This window comes from Callospermophilus lateralis, chromosome 15, assembly GCF_048772815.1.
Source record: "Callospermophilus lateralis isolate mCalLat2 chromosome 15, mCalLat2.hap1, whole genome shotgun sequence".
In the NCBI taxonomy this organism is placed as follows: Eukaryota; Metazoa; Chordata; class Mammalia; order Rodentia; family Sciuridae; genus Callospermophilus; species Callospermophilus lateralis.
The window spans coordinates 40,344,568-40,364,349 of NC_135319.1; the positions used below are offsets into that span (position 1 = coordinate 40,344,568).

Sequence of the window (19,782 nt, forward strand, 5' to 3'; positions counted from 1 at the left end):
AATGTTCAATATCCTTAGTATTCAGGAAAATAAAAATCAAAATTACACTGAGGAGGAAAAAAAAAACTATGCTGAGGAACTGAGAGTGGTAGCGCATGCCTATAATCCCAGATATTCTGAAGGCTGAGGAAGGAAGATCATAAGTTTGAGGCCAACCTCTGTAACTTAGCAAGACCCTGTCTCAAAATAAAGGGGTGTAGCTCAGTGATAGCGCATGTACCCTTGGGCTCAATCCCCAGTAACACACAAATAAAACTATAATAACATGTGAGATTTCATCTCACTCCAGTTAGAATGGCAATCACCAAGAACATAAATAAATGCTGGTGAGGATACAGAGGGCAATAACAGTTCATTGTTGGTGGGACTGTAAGTTAGTACAACTACATGGATATAAGCAGGGAGATTCCTCAAAAGACTAGGTATGGAACCACAATATGACCCACCTATTCTACCCCTTGGTATTTATCCAAAAGACCTAAAATCATGGTGATACATACGTACCAATGTTTATATTAAAGCAATTCACAATACTCAATTTAGAATCAGCCTAAGTGTCCATCAACTGATAAAGAAAATGTGGTATACGTACACAATGGAGTTTTACTCAACCATACAGAAGAACGAAGCTATGTTATTCACTGGTATGTAGATGGAACTAGAGAATATCATGCTAAGTGAAGTAAGTCAGACTCAGAAAGTCAAGAGTCAGATGTTTTCTCTCATATGTAAAAGCTAGAGAGGGAGGCATCTCACAAAAATAGAAGGGAGACTAATAGAATAGAAGAAGAGGATTGAGAGGGGGAGAAGAGGAGGGCAGAGAGAGGTACTGGGGAATAAAATTGACCAGAACATGCTATGTCAATGTCTCCATGTACTACAGTGAACCCTACTTTTATGTATAGTTAAAATGCACTACTTAGAAGGAGGAGGAGGAGAGGAGGAAGTAATACAGAAGGGAATGAGGAAGAAGAGGAGAAGGAAGAATAGAAGGGATACCAGTAGAATAGGGGATGGGGATAGGAGACAGGAAAAGGAGAAGCAAGAAAAAGGTACTACAAAATGAAATTGATCAAATTATGTTATATGCATGTATGAATATGTCACAGTGAATTCTACTGTTATGTATAATTATAATGCACCAATAATAACCATTTTTAAATCTGGCAGTAGAGGATTACAATCATCAGAAAAATTATTATATTATCTATCACACGATATGAAAAGTTTGAATAAATGCCTTTATTAACTAATATTAATTAAGTTGGAACATGGGTTATGCCTAGTTTAGTCAAAGTATTTTTTTAAAGTTTAGTAAACCTAACCCTCCAGAGAACTGAAAAATTTAAAAATGTCATTCTGAAACATTCATATCCTAAGCTTCTATCTCCTGTTTATAAAAGGCTTTATAATTTATTTATGTATGGGCAAATATGTCTTCAGCTTCATTACTCTTCTCTTCGTTTATTATGGATAAGTTATTGTATGGTTGTGGGGGAAAGTTGTCTGCAGGGACTGAAAACTAAGGAGAAGAACCATGACTGGGATACTAAGCCTTGGAGCTGTCTAATGAGCCCCTCTGCCTCCCACAGCTAGCTCTTCACAGCTCTGTGAAAGACTAATAAACACAAGCCAACAAAAACAAAACACTCACAAATCTAAGTCAGTAAATAAAACCCTAAGGATATGCAGTTTGCTCCTGACCAGGACTAGAACACTTACTTTCTTTGCGAATTTCCTGGAGTGCAGCAGTAAGCTCTTCCTTTAAAACAGTGGCTTCCTGGGCAATCTTCTCTCCCTTGTCTAATAAATTCCAAGTTGCTTCCTCTACAGAAGCTAGGAGGACTCTGGCTCTTTTTGAACGTCCTTTTTTCCTGTTGGAAGGATTCTGGGGACAATTTACAAGTGTGGTAACCTGAAATTGGAAAAATACAAGTAACTCGTGAGACAATCTGTGAAAACAGCCTTGAGATATTATAACCTAAAAGAAAAGCATTTCATAGTACAGTGATTCATTCCTAGTACTCTGGGTACATTCCCAGACATCAAGTCATGGCACCTAAGGAGCATAATCACCTAAAGATACAATTGAAGAGAGAGCCATAGATATTGAATCTCTCCAATTTTACTATTGAAAGAATGCTTGAGATGACTGTGTGTATGTATGTGTGTGGTTTTAATTAAAAACTGCATCTAACCTCACAAAGCAGAATGAATCCACCATTTGACCCAGCTACCCCACTCCTCCATCTATACCCAAAGGACTTAAAATCAGCATACTACAGTGACACAGCCACACCAATATTTACAGCAGCTCAATTCACAATAGCTCAACTATGGAACCAACCTAGATGCCCTTCAACAGATAAATGGATGAAGAAAATATGGTATATATACACAATGGAATATTACTCAGTCTTAAAGAAGAATGAAATTATAGCATTTGCAGGTAAATAGATGGAACTAGATAATATCATGCTAAGTCAAATAAGCCAATCCCAAAAAAACAAAGGCTGAATGTCTTCTCTGATAAGTGGATGCTGATCCATACTGGGGTGGGGAGATATGGAAGAATGAAGAAACTTTGGTTTGTGTAGAGGGGAGTGAGGGGAAAGGTAGGGCTGTGGGGATGGGAAGGATAGTAGAAAGAGACAGACATTATTACCCTATATACATGTATGATTAAATTAGGGGAATGACTCTGAACCATGTAAAGTCTGAGGAATAAGAAGCTGTGCTCCATTTGTGTACTGTATGTCAAAATGCATTCTACTATAAAATTAATTAATTAATTAATTTTAAAAAGCTGTAACTGAAAAAAACAAAGTCTAGATAAAGCAGTCAAAATAGGAAAAGCAAAAAATTGTCTCAAAATTATCAAATTATAAATACACACACACACACACACACACACACACACACACACACACACACATATATATATATATATATATATATATATATATATCTTTGTAGCCAGCAACTTGTATTGAGGGAATCAAAAATAATAATTAGGTAGGTATTAGACTATTTAGGTTGAGAACAGAAATTATTGATATTGAGTGAGAAGAACAGTCTGAAATATACAAAGCAGTGGTTACCTCAGGGTATAAAGCCCAAATCTCCATATGATCTTTCTTGCCCTTTGCAACCTCCTTAACCTCTCCCCTATACTCTCCCCTACCTTACTGGGCCTCTCCAACAGGTCCTACTCAAAGTCCCCTATCAGGATGGCTTTCCTGAAAACCCCATTATCACCTTCTCACACTCTATCCCCTTACTCAATTTTGTTTCTCACAAAATGTTAGTTGGCTAGGTAGATAATGAGCATGGGAGACAAGGAAAAGAAATTTAGGCTCTGCCCTGGGTGACAACCAAATGGCCATTCTTATAGTCACAGTTCCCTGTATATCTGTAGAAAATGGATTCGCTATATGCTGGAAAATTTTCCAATATGACTAAATTTGCGCAGGTGCACTAAGCCATGGCAGGAAATCACTGTAACTGCCCCAAACACATAATTCATGAGAAGGGAGGTTCCCAGGGCAAATATAAAAACACACAATGTATCCTCTATTGAAGGCACTCCATTCCATGTCAGAGGTATACTTCCATTTCACTAAATAAACCCTTCATGCTTTTCTAATTGTATCTCTGAACTGAAATCTTTGTTTCAAGAATACAATAATTTTGTTACTCCATCCAGTAACAAAAACACTAACTGAGCCTGACATTTTTGTTTATATGTTTACTATATAAACAAAATGTACTAAGAATATAAATACAACAAATGTAATACTAAAAAATGTAAAATCCATGAAAGCACAAAACATATTTTGTTCTCCAGCACTCAGAAAATGTATAAAGTAGGTGTTCAATAAATACAATACAATGGCTTAATGAACTGAGTAGTTAAAAGGAGGAACTTTTTAACGTCTATATTGTGAAATGCCTGAATGTGTTAATAATAAACTTGTATTGCTTATGTAAGTTTATTAAATTAAAAACAAATTCCTAACCACAAAAAAAATAAGTTTGTGAAGTGACTGATGTGTTAATTGCCTTGATTTAATCGTTGCATAATGTATACATGTATCAAAACATTAAAGTGTATACCATAAATGTAAACGATTTTTATTTGTTAATTAAACCCTATTAAAGTTTTGAGAGAGAAGGAAATGAATCTTAACAAAAATAAGAACAAACTCATGATAAGAGCATTATTTGGAAATGAAAACTAAGCATCTGTATTTGAAAACAAAAACCTCACACACCAAATTACTTTATGTAAAATATCTATTCTTTCTATTTCTTAACTAAAACTTAGATCCTGATAGCAAGTTTTGGGTAAAATTTTTATAAGCAAAGCTTAAAAATCTCCATCACAAAAGAAAGGCTGGGAAACTTGTATACAGTATCTAAATTAGAAGCCCTGAAACTCCTACTGAAATAAAGGTTCCAATAAGAAGTTAGTGAGGTGATGGTTGTTAATTAGCTTGATTGAATCTTTGTACATTGTAAGCATAGATCAAAAAACATTATTGTACCCCTTAAGTATACACAATTATTTGTCAATAAAAATAAATTTAAAAAGAGGTTGGGAAGGAGTGACAGAGGGAGGGAGGGAGATTCCTACATCTCATCAAATAGCTGAAGCTATGATAATCATGCACCACATCTTTAACAACAAACTATATAAAACCCTTCATGTTCTGAAGCCCCTAAAAATTTTGCTTGTTGTTTTTATGGAGCATTAGATGTATGTTAATTTAGCTATTTGGACCGATTGTTCAGCTAGAAATTAAGAACTTTTAAACTATGGGGGAAATATGTACATAAACATTTTTGTCTGATCTCCTATTCACCTGCCCTTGTTGGCTTCAATGTCCATTATTCCAGTATTCATGACTCATAGTGAAATATCTTGTGGCAAGTCTTTCTTTCCTTGCTCATTCAATAAAAACGATGTGAAAGTTAAATAAGGTAATGTGTCTTTTAAAATGCATGACATGTAGGCCTATTCTCTGAAGGGAGTGCACTGGACATTTCCCTGTGTAACTCCCATCTCTGGGCCCAGAGTCTATGCATGGCAGACTCCCCAGGGAACTCTACCCTGGAGGAAATTCTGGGGCAATATGAACGGAGTCTCAGGGATAGCCAGAACAATTTAAGAAATATTACATTTGTGACAAGCTAGCGGCGCAGAGATGCAGCGCTGCTGATTCTGCGGGCTCCTGCCAGCTGTGCATTTGCTGTGCTCAGAGCTGAATTCTGGGTTTGAGATGGGGGAAGGAACGGTCCAGTTCGGTTCTCCACACTGGTCAGACCACAGAGGAAGCCAGCGGCCACCATCTTGGAGAGCTGACGACACCATCCCTGTTTTCGACTGATCGCAGCTCTTTAAGCTATAGAACAGGTAATTTCAGGCTGACATTTGTCTGCGTCTTGCAGACAAATTGCTCAGACTTAGTGCTCAAGAACCCGCAGAAACTGCTTCTTGGAGCCTGCTCCTATAGGAACATGCACCGAGCCCGGAGCGGCCGAGTTCCGGCTCCCGGAGCTGCTCTGGCCCAGGGCTATAGAACCCGCGGAAACTGGTTCTTGGAGCCTGCTCCTATCGGAGCATGCACCGAGCCCGGAGAGGCCGAATTCTGGCTCCCGGAACTGCTGTGGCCCAGGGATAAAGAACCCGCGGAAACTGCTTCTCAGTCCGGGTCCTTCTGAATACTGTGGAGGCCAGAGGGGCAGAGCAGAGCCTCCGCCCACGCCCAGAACAGGCCCAGTGACCCGCTGGAGTGGTAATCACGCCACCCCAATTGGAGTAGGGGCAGAGCAGAGCCGCCACCCACACCCGCAAGGTAGGCAGGCCTGTGACTGATGGGCGGATCAGGCCCAGCGGCCTGCTGGCGCAGCAGACATGTCACCACATTTGGAATAGAGGCAGAGCAGAGCCACCGCCCATGCCCGCAAGGTAGGCAGACCTGCGACCGCCGGAGGAACAGGCCCAGCGGCCTGCCGGCATGGTAGATACATAACCCCAACTGGAGTAGGGGCAGAGCAGAGCCGCCGCCCGCGCCCAGAAGAGGCCCAGAGGCCCGCAGGCATGGTAGTTACGTCACCCCAATTGGAGTAGGGGCAGAGCAGAGCCGCCACCCACGCCTGCAACGTAGGCAAACCTGCAACCGACCGGCAGAAAAGGCCCAGGGTTTTGCGGGCGTGGTAGACACGTCACACCAATTGGAGGAGGGGCACAGCAGAGCTGCTGCCCGTGCCTCCAAGGTAGGCAAACCTGTAACCAACCGGCAGAACAGTCCCAGCGGCCCGCCAGCGTGGTAGACAGATCACCCCAATTGGAGGAGGAGCAGAGCCGTCGCCTGCCCCTGCAAGGGAGACTTTTTAACTATACAAGAGCAATATAAATATATAGGGGGAAAATTTCAAAAACACAACAATTTCACCAAGCAGAAAGAAACACGAGCAATATGAAAAAACAAGGAAAGAAAGGACCACAGGCAATGCAGGTCAACTCAACTTTAGAAGAGGTAATAGCTGTAGCAGATGGAATGTCAGATAAAGAATTCAGGATATACATGCTTCACATGATATGGAGTCTCAAGGAAGACATTAGACAGCAAAATCAGACAATGAAAGATCACTTCAACCACTTCGACCACTTCGACAATGTATTACATAAACAAATCCAAGAAGCAAAAGATCAACTATACAGGGAGATAGAGGTAATAAAAAACAAACAAACAGAAATCTTAGAAATGCAGGAAGCAATAAACCAACTTAAAAACTCAATTGAGAATACTACCAGCAGAGTAGAACACTTAGAAGATAGAACATCAGACAATGAAGACAAAGTATTTCAACTGGAGAAGAACATAGACAGCTCAGCAAGACTGTTAAGAAACCATGAGCAGAACATCCAAGAAATATGGGATAATATAAAGAGACCAAACTTAAGAGTCATTGGGATACAGGAAGGTATAGAGGTCCAAACCAAAGGAATGAGCAATCTATTCAATGAAATAATACGAGAAAACTTCCCAGACTTGAAGAATGAGACAGAATCCCAAATCCTAGAATCCTACAGGACGCCGAATGTGCAAAATCAAAAGAGATCCACACCTAGACACATTATAATGAAGATGTCCAACATACAGAATAAGGAGAGAATTTTAAAAGCTACAAGAGAAAGGAAGCAGATTACACTTAGGGGTAAACCAATCAGGATAACAGCTGATCTTTCAACACAGTCTCTGACAGCTAGAAGATCCTGGAATAACATATTTCAAACACTGAAAGAAAATGGGTTCCAACCAAGAATCGTGTATCCAGCGAAATTAAGCTTCAGGATGGAAGATGAAATTAAAACCTTCCACAATAAACAAAAGTTAAAAGAATTTGCAGCTAGAAAACCATGTCTTCAAAACATCCTCAGCAAAACATTACAGGAAGAGGAAATGGAAAAAAACAATAAAAGACAACAGTGGGAGGTAGGACAGTAAAGGGGGGAAAATAATCAAAAAGGAAAACAAACCATGTTTAGTAACATAAATAAACAAATATGGCTGGAAGAACAACCCATATCTCAATAATAACCCTAAATGTTAATGGCTTAAACTCACCAATTAAGAGACACAGGCTAGTAGAATGGATCACAAAACAAGACCCAACAATATGCTGCCTACAGGAGACACATTTGATAGGAAAAGACATACATAGACTGAAGGTGAAAGGTTGGGAAAAATCATATCACTCATATGGACTTCGGAAACAAGCAGGAGTGTCCATACTCATATCAAATAAAATAGATTTCAAGCCAAAGTTAATCAAAAGGGATAAAGAGGGACACTACATACTCCTCAAGGGAACCATACACCAACAAGACATAACAATCATAAATATATATGCCCCAAACAATGGTGCAGCTATATTCATCAAGCAAACTCTTCTCAAGTTTAAGAGTCTAATAGACCACCATACAATAATCATGGGAGACTTCAACACACCTCTCTCACCACTTGTCAGATCTTCCAAACAAAAGTTGAATAAGGAAACTATAGAACTCAATAACACAATTAATAACCTAGACTTAATTGATATATATAGAATATACCACACAACATCAAGCAGTTACACTTTTCTCTCAGCAGCACATGGATCCTTCTCAAAAATAGATCATATATTATGTCACAGGGCAACTCTTAGACAATATAAAGGAGTAGAGATAATACCATGCATCTTATCTGATCATAATGGAATGAAACTGAAAATCAATGATAAAAGAAGGAAGGAAAAATCATGCATCACTTGGAGAATGAACAATAGGTTATTGAATGATCAATGGGTTATAGAAGACATCAAGGAGGAAATTAAAAAATTCTTAGAGATAAATGAAAACAGACACAATATATCGGAATCTATGGGACACATTGAAAGCAGTTCTAAGGGGAAAATTCATTGCTTGGAGTTCATTCCTTAAAAAAAGAAAAAACCAACAAATAAATGATCTCATACTTCATCTCAAAATTCTAGAAAAAGAAGAGCAAAACAACAGCAAAAGAAGTAGAAGGCAAGAAATAATTAAAATCAGAGCTGAAATTAATGAAATCGAAACAAAAGAAACAATTGAAAAAATTGACAAAACTAAAAGTTGGTTCTTTGAAAAAATAAATAAAATTGACAGACCCTTAGCCATGCTAACGAAGAGAAGAAGAGAGAGAAATCAAATTACTAGCATACGGAATGAAAAAGGCAATATCACAACAGACACTTCAGAAATACAGAAGATAATCAGAAACTATTTTGAATCCTTATACTCCAATAAAATAGAAGATAGTGAAGGCATCAATAAATTTCTTAAGTCACATGATCTGCCCAGATTGAGTCAGGAGGATATAGACAACCAAACAGACCAATATCAATTGAGGAAATAGAAGAAACCATCAAAAGACTACCAACTAAGAAAAGCCCAGGACCGGATGGGTATACAGCAGAGTTTTACAAAACCTTTAAAGAGGAACTAATACCAATACTTTTCAAGCTATTTCAGGAAATAGAAAAAGAAGGAGAACTTCCAAATTCATTCTACGAGGCCAACATCACCCTGATTCCTAAACCAGACAAAGACACTTCAAAGAAAGAAAACTACAGACCAATATCTCTAATGAACCTAGATGCAAAAATCCTCAATAAAATTCTGGCGAATCTAATTCAAAAACATATCAAAAAATTGTGCACCATGATCAAGTAGGATTCATCCCTGGGATGCAAGGCCAGTTCAATATATGGAAATCAATGGACATAAAAATAAGAACCATATGATCATCTCAATAGATGCAGAAAAAGCATTTGACAAAGTACAGCATCCCTTTATGTTCAAAACGCTAGAAAAACTAGGGATAACAGGAACTTACCTCAACATTGTAAAAGCAATCTATGCTAAGCCTCAGGCTAGCATCATTCTGAATGGAGAAAAATTGAAGGCATTCCCTCTAAAATCTGGAACAAGACAGGGATGCCCTCTCTCACCACTTCTGTTCAACATAGTTCTCGAAACACTGGCCAGAGCAATTAGACAGACGAAAGAAATTAAAGGCATAAAAATAGGAAAAGAAGAACTTAAATTATCACTATTTGCAGATGACATGATTCTATACCTCGCAGACCCAAAAGGGTCTACAAAGAAACTATTAGAGCTAATAAATGAATTCAGCAAAGTGGCAGGCTATAAAATCAACACGCATAAATCAAAGGCATTCCTGTATATCAGCGACAAATCCTCTGAAATGAAAATGAGGACAACCACTCCATTCACAATATCCTCAAAAAAAATAAAATACTTGGGAATCAACCTAACAAAAGAGGTGAAAGACTTATACAATGAAAACTACAGAACCCTAAAGAGAGAAATAGAAGAAGATCTTAGAAGATGGAAAAATATACCCTGTTCATGGATAGGTAGAACTAACATCATCAAAATGGCGATATTACCAAAAGTTCTCTATAGGTTTAATGCAATGCCAATCAAAATCCCAATGGCATTTCTTATAGAAATAGAGAAAGCAATCATGAAATTCATATGGAAAAATAAAAGACCCAGAATAGCAAAAACAATGCTAAGCAGGAAGTGTGAATCAGGCGGTATAGCAATACCAGACTTCAAACTATACTACAGAGCAATAGTAACAAAAACAGCATAGTACTGGTACCAAAACAGGCAGGTGGACCAATGGTACAGAATAGAGGACACAGAAACCAATCCACAAAACTACAACTATCTTATATTTGATAAAGGGGCTAAAAGCATGCAATGGAGGAAGGATAGCATCTTCAACAAATGGTGCTGGGAAAACTGGAAATCCATATGCAACAAAATGAAACTGAATCCCTTTCTCTCGCCAGGCACAAAAGTTAACTCAAAATGGATCAAGGAGCTTGATATCAAATCAGAGACACGGCGTCTGATAGAAGAAAAAGTTGGCTACGATCTACATACTGTGGGGTGGGGCTACAAATTCCTCAATAGGACACCCATAGCACAAGAGTTAATAACTAGAATCAACAAATGGGACTTACTCAAACTAAAAAGTTTTTTCTCAGGAAAAGAAACAATAAGAGAGGTAAATAGGGAGCCTACATCCTGGGAACAAATCTTACTCCTCACACTTCAGATAGAGCCCTAATATCCAGAGTATACAAAGAACTCAAAAATTAGACAATAAGATAACAAATAACCCAATCAACAAATGGGCCAAGGACCTGAACAGACACTTCTCAGAGGAGGGCATACAATCAATCAACAAGTACATGAAAAAATGCTCACCATCTCTAGCAGTCAGAGAAATGCAAATCAAAACCACCCTAAGATACCATCTCACTCCAGTAAGATTGGCAGCCATTATGAAGTCAAACAACAAGTGCTGGTGAGGATGTGGGGAAAAGGGTACACTTGTTCATTTTTGGTGGGACTGCAAATTGGTGCAGCCAATCTGGAAAGCAGTATGGAGATTTCTTGGAAAGCTGGGAAAGGAACCACCATTTGACCCAGCTATTCCCCTTCTCGGTCTATTCCCTAAAGACCTAAAAAGAGCGTGCTACAGGGACACTGCTACATCGATGTTCATAGCAGCACAATTCACAATAGCAAGACTGTGGAACCAACCTAGATGCCCTTCAATAGACGAATGGATAAAAAAAAAAAATGTGGCATTTATACACAATGGAGTATTACTCTGCATTAAGAAATGACAAAATCATAGAATTTGGAGGGAAATGGATGGCTTTAGAGCAGATTATGCTAAGCGAAGCCAGCCAATCCCTAAAAAACAAATGCCAAATGTCTTCTTTGGTATAAGGAGAGTAACTAAGAACAGAGTAGGGACGAAGAGCATGAGAAGAAGAACAGGGATGAGAGGTGGGAGGGAAAGGGAGAGAGAAGGGAAATTGCATGGAAATGGAAGGAGACCCTCAGGGTTATACAAAATTACAAACAAGAGGAAGCGAGGGGAAAGGGAAAAATAATACAAGGGGGAGATATGAACTACAGTAGCGGGGGTAGAGAGAGAAGAGGGGAGGGGAGGGGAGGGGAGGGGGGATAGGAAAGGATAGGAAAGGCAGCAGAATACAACAGACAGTAGTATGGCAATTTATAAATCAATGGAAGTGTAACTGATGTGATTCTGCAATCTGTATATGGGGTAAAAATGGGAGTTCATAACCCACTTGAATCAAAGTGTGAAATATGATATATCAAGAACTATGTAATGTTTTGAACAACCAACAATAAAAAAAAATAATAATTATAAGAATAATTTGCATCCTCAAAATAGTAACAGGCATATTTATATGTGATTATGTAATATATATCAAGTAAATATCTTTCTTATTAATTGATATATTTAATTGTAATATATCTCAGTTAACAAAGAATTTGACATACATTGTATATTATGTATTTTAGTATGTATATATAAAAGCTCATGGGAAATAGAATAAAAATTTTAAAAGGAGGAAAAAAAATAAAAAATAAATAAAATGCATGACATGACACAAATATTGGTTGGTATTTAGAGTGTATTTCCTAGTCTGTTCCCCACGTGGATACATAGGTTATGAGAATCTTTGTAAAAGGTATTCTCTGGGCCTAATCTTATCTTGCTCCTGGAGTCCCCAAAACAGAAAAAAATTATGAGGGCAGATAACAAAGCACATTCTATATGCTTTACAAGCAGCTAAATAGGGTCATGGGTCTTCATTATGCCTTATATAAGGATGAGAATGAGCCTGATTTATTACATGGGCTTTCCCAAAGTCCAAAAGGCAATTATCCCACTAAAGTCACTCTAATTTACATAGCAAGAGTTAGAAGATATTTGTCTGGATTAAGACAAACTATAACACCTAGTTTAAGACTTTTGTTTAAAATAAGAATAAGTATCATTGTCTGAAATGTTCCTCCTGAATGTATTTTAAGTGCCACAATTCATGATGCTTCCCACTGCACATTCCTCCTCTATTGTTTGGATCCTCCATGCACCAAATGTTTTCCACTGAATAGCCTAGGCTTTGAAATTAAAATGAGCATTCCAGAAATGCTTTGTACCTTATAATAAATGCCAGAGAAGTAGGAAATGTGAAAAAAATATATATATAAGAACATTCCATTTCCATTTAAAAACAAATGCAATTGTAATTGTTAATTTCACTTGTTTGAAACTTTATCTTCTTTTAAAATACCTAATATATTCATTTAATATTGACTAAAGTTAAGTGACATTCTCAAATAGTCATTTTATTTCAGAAAGTAAATATGACTTAGCAATTCTGTGGGAAAAAAGAAATGTGCACCTTTTTTTCACCCCAACTCACCTCAGGAATATAACCTACTCCCAACAGTGACTGTGACTCACTATGGCAGATGATTCTCACCAAGGAGGTGGGGGTGTGTATGTTATTTGAAAAGGTCTCCCATCTCCGAAGGAATACCAGCAACCAGTAAAATTAGCTTTCAAGTTATTCTGTAAAATAATTTCTGTTTCCTTATTTTCTTTTTTAGTACAAAGTCAGTTCTATTTTTATAAAGAACTTAAAACTTTTAGTTGGAACTTGCAGCAGAGATGATTCTAATATAGAATCCAAGCTTATGGTTAACTAACTTTACATTTTATCTCTGATACATACCCTTTCCATTTCCTCCCAGCCCTCCCCCCCCCCTTTTTTTTTTTTTGAACTTAAACTTCATTCTCATATGGGGGGAAATCTCCAGGCTTGAAGATTTGGAGGAGTTAGGCTTGCTCTCTTTTCTTTAGTCTGTAAATCTGTGCTGGGCTACAAAGACAAAACTTCATCAAAGATACAGGAAGGAATTCTCATTGAAATGGTCCTAAATTCAAGGTTTAAAGTATTAACAAAAAAAAAAAAGGAGAAACTCCTACATTATTAATTCTGCAAGTTTAAAATTCCATAAAACCAGATATATCTTAAATGGCAAATGATATTTATATGTTAAAAATGTATGGAGTACAAAGAAAGCTTTTTGTAATCTTTCCTAATTCCATTGGGTTACTCTAGGTGCTCCAAAGATACAGAAAATTAAATTGATATGCTTAGTGAACCAAGTCTTCAACTGACATTATATAGAGCCACGGTAGCACACAATAGGAACTTGCAGGATATGACATGAGATTGTGATTAACTTTCATTTGTTGCATCAGTGCAAGAATTGCTTTAGCATCTCAGCACTAGCTTTGTAGAAAGCTTTTAATGCCAACTTGTTAATGCATTTATACTCTACAACTATGTTTTTACCCAACCTAACTTTTTTCTTTTAATTCTACTATCATTGTGACATTTAAAGTCCATATTAACAGCTATCCTCTTTGTTTCTGAGCTAAAACACTTTGAATTTTAACCTTCTTCCAATAGCTCAGGGAGGCTTCAGGGCTGCTTTTGTTCCCTTGAGTTAATTTTAATTTATGGAATAAAGTATAAAACATTTAAGCCATGTTAATTATCTAAAACTTCAGCAGGGCTCTGAAAGAAATTAGAAGAGTAAAAAATAAAATTGTAGATAAGTAAAACCAGTGATCTGTCAAAGTAAAAAGTATATCATCCCATTCTGGGGAGAAGATGGGGATATCCATTCCTTAAGCCATTGATAATTGTACCTGTTCCTTACTTCCTATCCCAAGTAATCTTTACTAACAAAAGTACTGAGGAAAATCAAAGGATTGTGAGCCCAGCAATCCCCCAAAACTAACCACATCATCTCAAGCCAATAACCATTTATTGAGTTCATACTGTGTTCAAAATAATACCCAAAGCAGTTTGGAAATAAATACAAGTAAGCTCCAGGATGATAATATGAAAAATACACAACTAGCTTCAATATAAAAGACAGAATAATAACTACTTACAAAGAAATAAATACAAAGAAAGTGCTTGTGAATGCAAACACATATTCACAAGGATTAAGTAGACCTTCTAAAAAGAGCCCCCTAAAGACAAATGGTTTTCTAATAGGAGAGAAAGAAAGGAGGGTGAGCCAGGTAAAGGAAACCATGTACAAAGGAGCAGAGATGGAGATTATTTTTATCTAAAAAACTGCAGATAGTCAAGAGTGACAGACTATAGGGTAAAAACAGGAGGAAAGCAGGTGAGAAACAGGCTAGGAAGTAAGTTTCAGCTTAAGTAAGAAAAGTTTTTAAAGCCAAGGAAATAGTTAATGTTTAATTCAATAGACACATTGAACATAGCATGCCCAAAGTAGAAGCTTTCCACCAACCCAACTGTTCTCCATCTGTATTTCTTACCTCAGGGGCTGGCATCTCTAGTCTGAGGCAGAAACTCAGAGGTCATCTGAGCTACTCCCTCTCTCTTATGCTCCTCTCCAAGTCCTTGTCATCCACGACATAGAAAATGGGATCTCAATCTCAGCCCTATCCAGCAATCTATTGTAATAAAAATTGTGTCCAACAATTCTGTTCCCCTTTGAATCTTCTATGAAGAGTTTTGGAAGGGGTCTCATTGTTTCCACAACAGGTCCACACTCCACTAGCGGCATCTCTGATAAATACAAATCTGACATACCTGCATCAGATTAAAAACCTCCAATAGCCAGCTACCTGCTACCTACAAGTAAAATCCAAACTCCTTAGCATGGCTTATGAGAGAATTTATAATCTTGCTTCTGACTCAATTATCATTCACATCTTCCATTCATGTAGTTTGACCATAAATTACTTATTAGGCTCAGAACAGAAAAGGTTTGCAAGCTGGACAAAAATGGTGCCTCCTCTCACAGCCACCTGGCATCGTTCATTATGGCATTATTTGTATTAACATAATGCTTCCCAGCTGTACCATGAACTCAATAAGGGTAGGAGCCACACTTAACTCATTCTGAAAACCCAGAGCTAGCATACTAGAAATAATAAATACATACACAGTAGTTGACTTATTGGGCAAAAAAATTAACAAAACCATAGATTTTAAAAGCCTTAAACCAAAGCCATAATGTTGAGTGGTTGATATAAGGTTACCAACAGAGCTGGTCATTAAACCAAAATTAAAATTTAATTTTAGTGATTTCACATGGTAGTTGTCATCAAAATGAATACCTTAAAGTAGGTTTGGGGTTTGTTGTTGTGATTGTTGATTGTCATTTCCCCTGTTGAGTATCATAGAAAAGCAAATTTTTGCAAATTCTGAATAAATAAATTATCATACATACCTTATCTGGGATCTGATAAGTTTAAAATGATCCAGAATCAAGTATTTAGAGTTACTTGGTTCATTTTCAAACTATAAATAAAAAGAGCTGTTCTTTTTACTATTATCTTATTACTGATTTTCATTTTTTTCAATCCTTTTATTAGTTTACCATGGCTACATTTCAAAATACTGCAGACTGGAAGGTTAAACAACAGATATTTATTTTCCCACATTTCTAGAGGCCAGAAACCAAGATCAAGATGTCAGCCTGGCCTGGTTTCTCCTGAGGCTTCTCCTTGGCTTGCAGATGGCCATTTTCTATGTTCTCACACATGTGCACATATTGCTGATGTCTCTCCCTGTATATCATAACCTCCTCTTTTTTTTAAGAACACCAGTCAAATTGGATTAAGGCCCACCCTGATGACTCATTTTAATTTTGTTAGCTCTAAATAGAGTCACATTCTGAAGTACTGGGAATAGGGCCTCCACATGTGAATTTGTAGGCAAGGAGACAATTCAGCCCATAACAATGGCATAAAAAGTATAAAGCAACCATCACTTTTTTAATATATAATTTAGGGTTTTGTTTGTTCGTTAGGTTAACTATTGTGGCTAACATGACCTATTACTTTGAGCGATTAAGGAGCAATAACATATAGAGTCCTCTCCAATAGTACCAGCCCTCTGTGTCATGCAGATGGTTCAACAAAGCAAAGAGATCTACATGCCAAACCCATAAACAATTCTCACTAAATATTCTAAGCCAGGAAGTATACTTATTCCTGTATAAAACATGGAGTTAAACACAACCAGGAAATGACCACATATTGAGACTAATATCAAATATTAGTTTCTTCAAGTTTTTACTTAATAATCTAACACTCACAAACAAAAGCAGTTTTGACTGCAAATTGGTGCAGCCAATCTGGAAAGCAGTATGGAGATTCCTGGGAAAGCTGGGAATGGAACCACCATTTGACCCAGCTATCGCCCTCCTCGGACTATTCCCTGAGGACCTTAAAAGAGCATACTATAGGGATACTGCCACATCAATGATCATAGCAGCACAATTCACAATAGCTAGACTGTGGAACCAACCTAGATGCCCTTCAATAGATGAATGGATAAAAAAAATGTGGCATCTATACACAATGGAGTATTATGCAGCACTAAAAAATGACAAAATCATGAAATTTGCAGGGAAATGGATGGCATTAGAGCAGATTATGCTAAGTGAAGCTAGCCAATCCTTAAAAAACAAATGCCAAATGTCTTCTTTGATTTAAGGAGAGCAACTAAGAACTGAACAGGGGGAAAGAGCATGAGGAAAAGATTAACATTAAACTGAGACGAGTGATGGGAGGGAAAGGGAGAGAGAAGGGAAATTGCATGGAAACGGAAGGAAACCCTCATCATTATACGAAATCACATATACGAGGTTGTGAGGGGAAAGGGGCAGGGGGAAGGGAGAGAACGGAACAACAACAGATGAGGTAGAGAGGAAAGATGGGAGGGGAGGGGAGGGGGGATAGTAGGGGTTAGGAAAGACAGCAGAATACAACAGTCACTAATATGGCATTATGTAAACATTGTGAATGTGTAACTGATGTGATTCTGCAATTTGTATTTGGGGTAAAAATGGAAATGCATAACTCACTTGAATCAAATGTATGAAAGATGAAAAAATAAAAATAAAATAAAAAATAAATAAATAAATAAATAAGTGAAATAAAGGTATTTTGTCTAACTACAACTAAAAAATAAATATTTAAAAAAATAAAAATAAGGGCTGGGGATGTGGCTCAAGCGGTAACGCGCTCGCCTGGCATGCGTGGGGCCTGGGTTCGATCCTCAGCACCACATACAGACAAAGATGTTGTGTCCGCCAAATACTAAAAAATAAATATTAAAAAATTCTCTCTCATTCTCTCTCTCTCTTAAAAAAAAAATAAAATAAAAAAATAAAAAAATAAAAATAAATTGAGTATTCTAAAGCAAGTCAACAGGGTTTGCTGAGAGATTAGATATGGATTATGAAAAAAATATATGACATTAGAATGACTATATGGCATATCACCTGAGCAGCAGGGTAAATGGAGGTAATATTTACTTAGATAAGTAAATTAAGGACAGTGAGGATAAAAGGAAATCAAGAGTAGTATTAGGCATGTTTGGTTTGCCTATTAGAGACACTATACTATACAGTTTTAGAGTTGAGAAAGGTGAGGGCTAAAGATATATTTCTTATTGCGTACATTTTCATTTTAATTATTCATGTATCAGGAGTTTTACTGATCTTACAAAAATCTTAAAGAGTACTATTTTTTAAAATAAGAAATTGGATGAAATCTCTAAAAACTAAGTATAGTTAAAACTAGAAGTTACCAAACTGAGCTTTGAGACACCCCAACATTTAGAGACAATATTTCTCCAAAAACTCAACTCTTAACCTTTAATCCTAGAATATTTGGCTTTGGTCATTTCAAATGTAACTATTATTTAGAAAAGATTCCTGTTTTATACAGAATATACAATTCAAAGACAAATTTGGTTTTTAAAACTATAATGTTAACCATATAGTCTATCTTAATAGATTTTCCAAAAATGAGGAGGAAAAACTATCAAATTAAGCAAAGTAAGGAGAAATTATATGCATGCTAGTATTTATATCTAAATCAAGCACTAACCATTCTGGTAAATCAACAATCAATAGTTTATAGACTAAAATTAGTACTTTATACAATGCAAAAGCCTGCATTTGCTTCTGTTTTTTGACTGATGTACTTATTAAATAGTCACTAGAAAATTGAGGAGAAAAATGACTCAATAGAATAGCTTCTTGGGTAATCTTACTCTTTGTCTTGTCTTGCTATCTTCGATCTCAGTCTTAGTTGTTTGCTTTAATTTACTAAATGTATTTTCTGTACCAAGATACCTTTTTTACTTTTTATTTATTAATCTATATTGCATTTCAAATTGTGGTATAAAAATAATAGAACTCAAGAAAGACAATACAAAATAAAGGACAGTTTTCATTTAAAAAAAAGTTTATAGAAGAATACTGATTCAAAGAAGTATCAAATAAGGAGAAAACAAAGGACAATCTTTTTTCCATCAATAATCACTGAGTGCTTGAAGGAAACAAATTAAGAAGTGGGAAATCCAATCAAATAAATGATGACACTAATAAAGAATGTGTTGACACATGTAGTTTGGGTATGTTTGTATGATCCTTTGGTTTATCTAGCCAGAATCCTGATTTCAGCAGCAACCGATGATAAAATATGAGTATGACCTCCTAATTCTGTGTTTCATCTTTGTGTATTAGTCATTGATACACATCATGAAATTGAATAACAATGCCAATATGCTTTACCAACACAAACTTATGGAGCTCTTTCTATATTTCAATTCCACTATCTGTTGCCAGATTCTTTTTTTTTAATCTACCTTAAACTATGAGATTTATTCTTTTTTGTTCTCTTCTAACCTGAAACTCCATTTTATTGAAGATGTCCAGAAAACATAAAACATGCATTATATAATTACTTTCAACTCAAATATGAATAAGAGATATAATAGGGCTGGGGTTGTGGCTCAGTAGTAGAGTGCTCGCCTCGCACATGCAAAGCCCTGGGTTCGATCCTCAGCACCACATAAAAATAAATAAACAAAATAAAGGTATTGTGTACAACTAAAAAGTAAATATTTAAAAAAGAGAGAGAGATAATAAATGTCGAGCAAGAAAGTCCACAGGAGGGCTGGGATTGTGGCTCAGTGGGAGAGCGCTTGCTTAGTATGTGTGAGGCACTGGGTTCAATTCTCAGCACTACATATCAAAAAGTAAAATAAAGATCCATTGAGAACTAAAAAAAAAAAGTAAAGAAAAAAAAAGAAAGTTCACAGGAGATAGTGATTAGATTTGTAGGGCTCTTGAATTTACAACCACAAATGTGATCTGAATGTAGTCTATCTGTGAATTAAATGCTAATGCTCATTGAGTCTCACCTCTAAGTCAACAAAACCATTTTGTCTCATTTTTGTATAAAAATTAAA

At 36.6% G+C, this 19,782-nt stretch overlaps 1 protein-coding gene across 1 annotated transcript in view; it reads right to left on the reverse strand.

Annotated features, from left to right (window-relative positions):
* Positions 1-19,782, reverse strand: part of Ctnna3 (catenin alpha 3) — a 1,643,966-nt gene that overhangs the window by 1,588,253 nt on the left and 35,931 nt on the right. Inside the window, exon 3 of the mRNA XM_076834267.1 lies at positions 1,723-1,915. Coding sequence (XP_076690382.1) covers positions 1,723-1,915 — 193 coding nt within the window. The remainder of the gene's footprint in view (positions 1-1,722; positions 1,916-19,782) is intronic.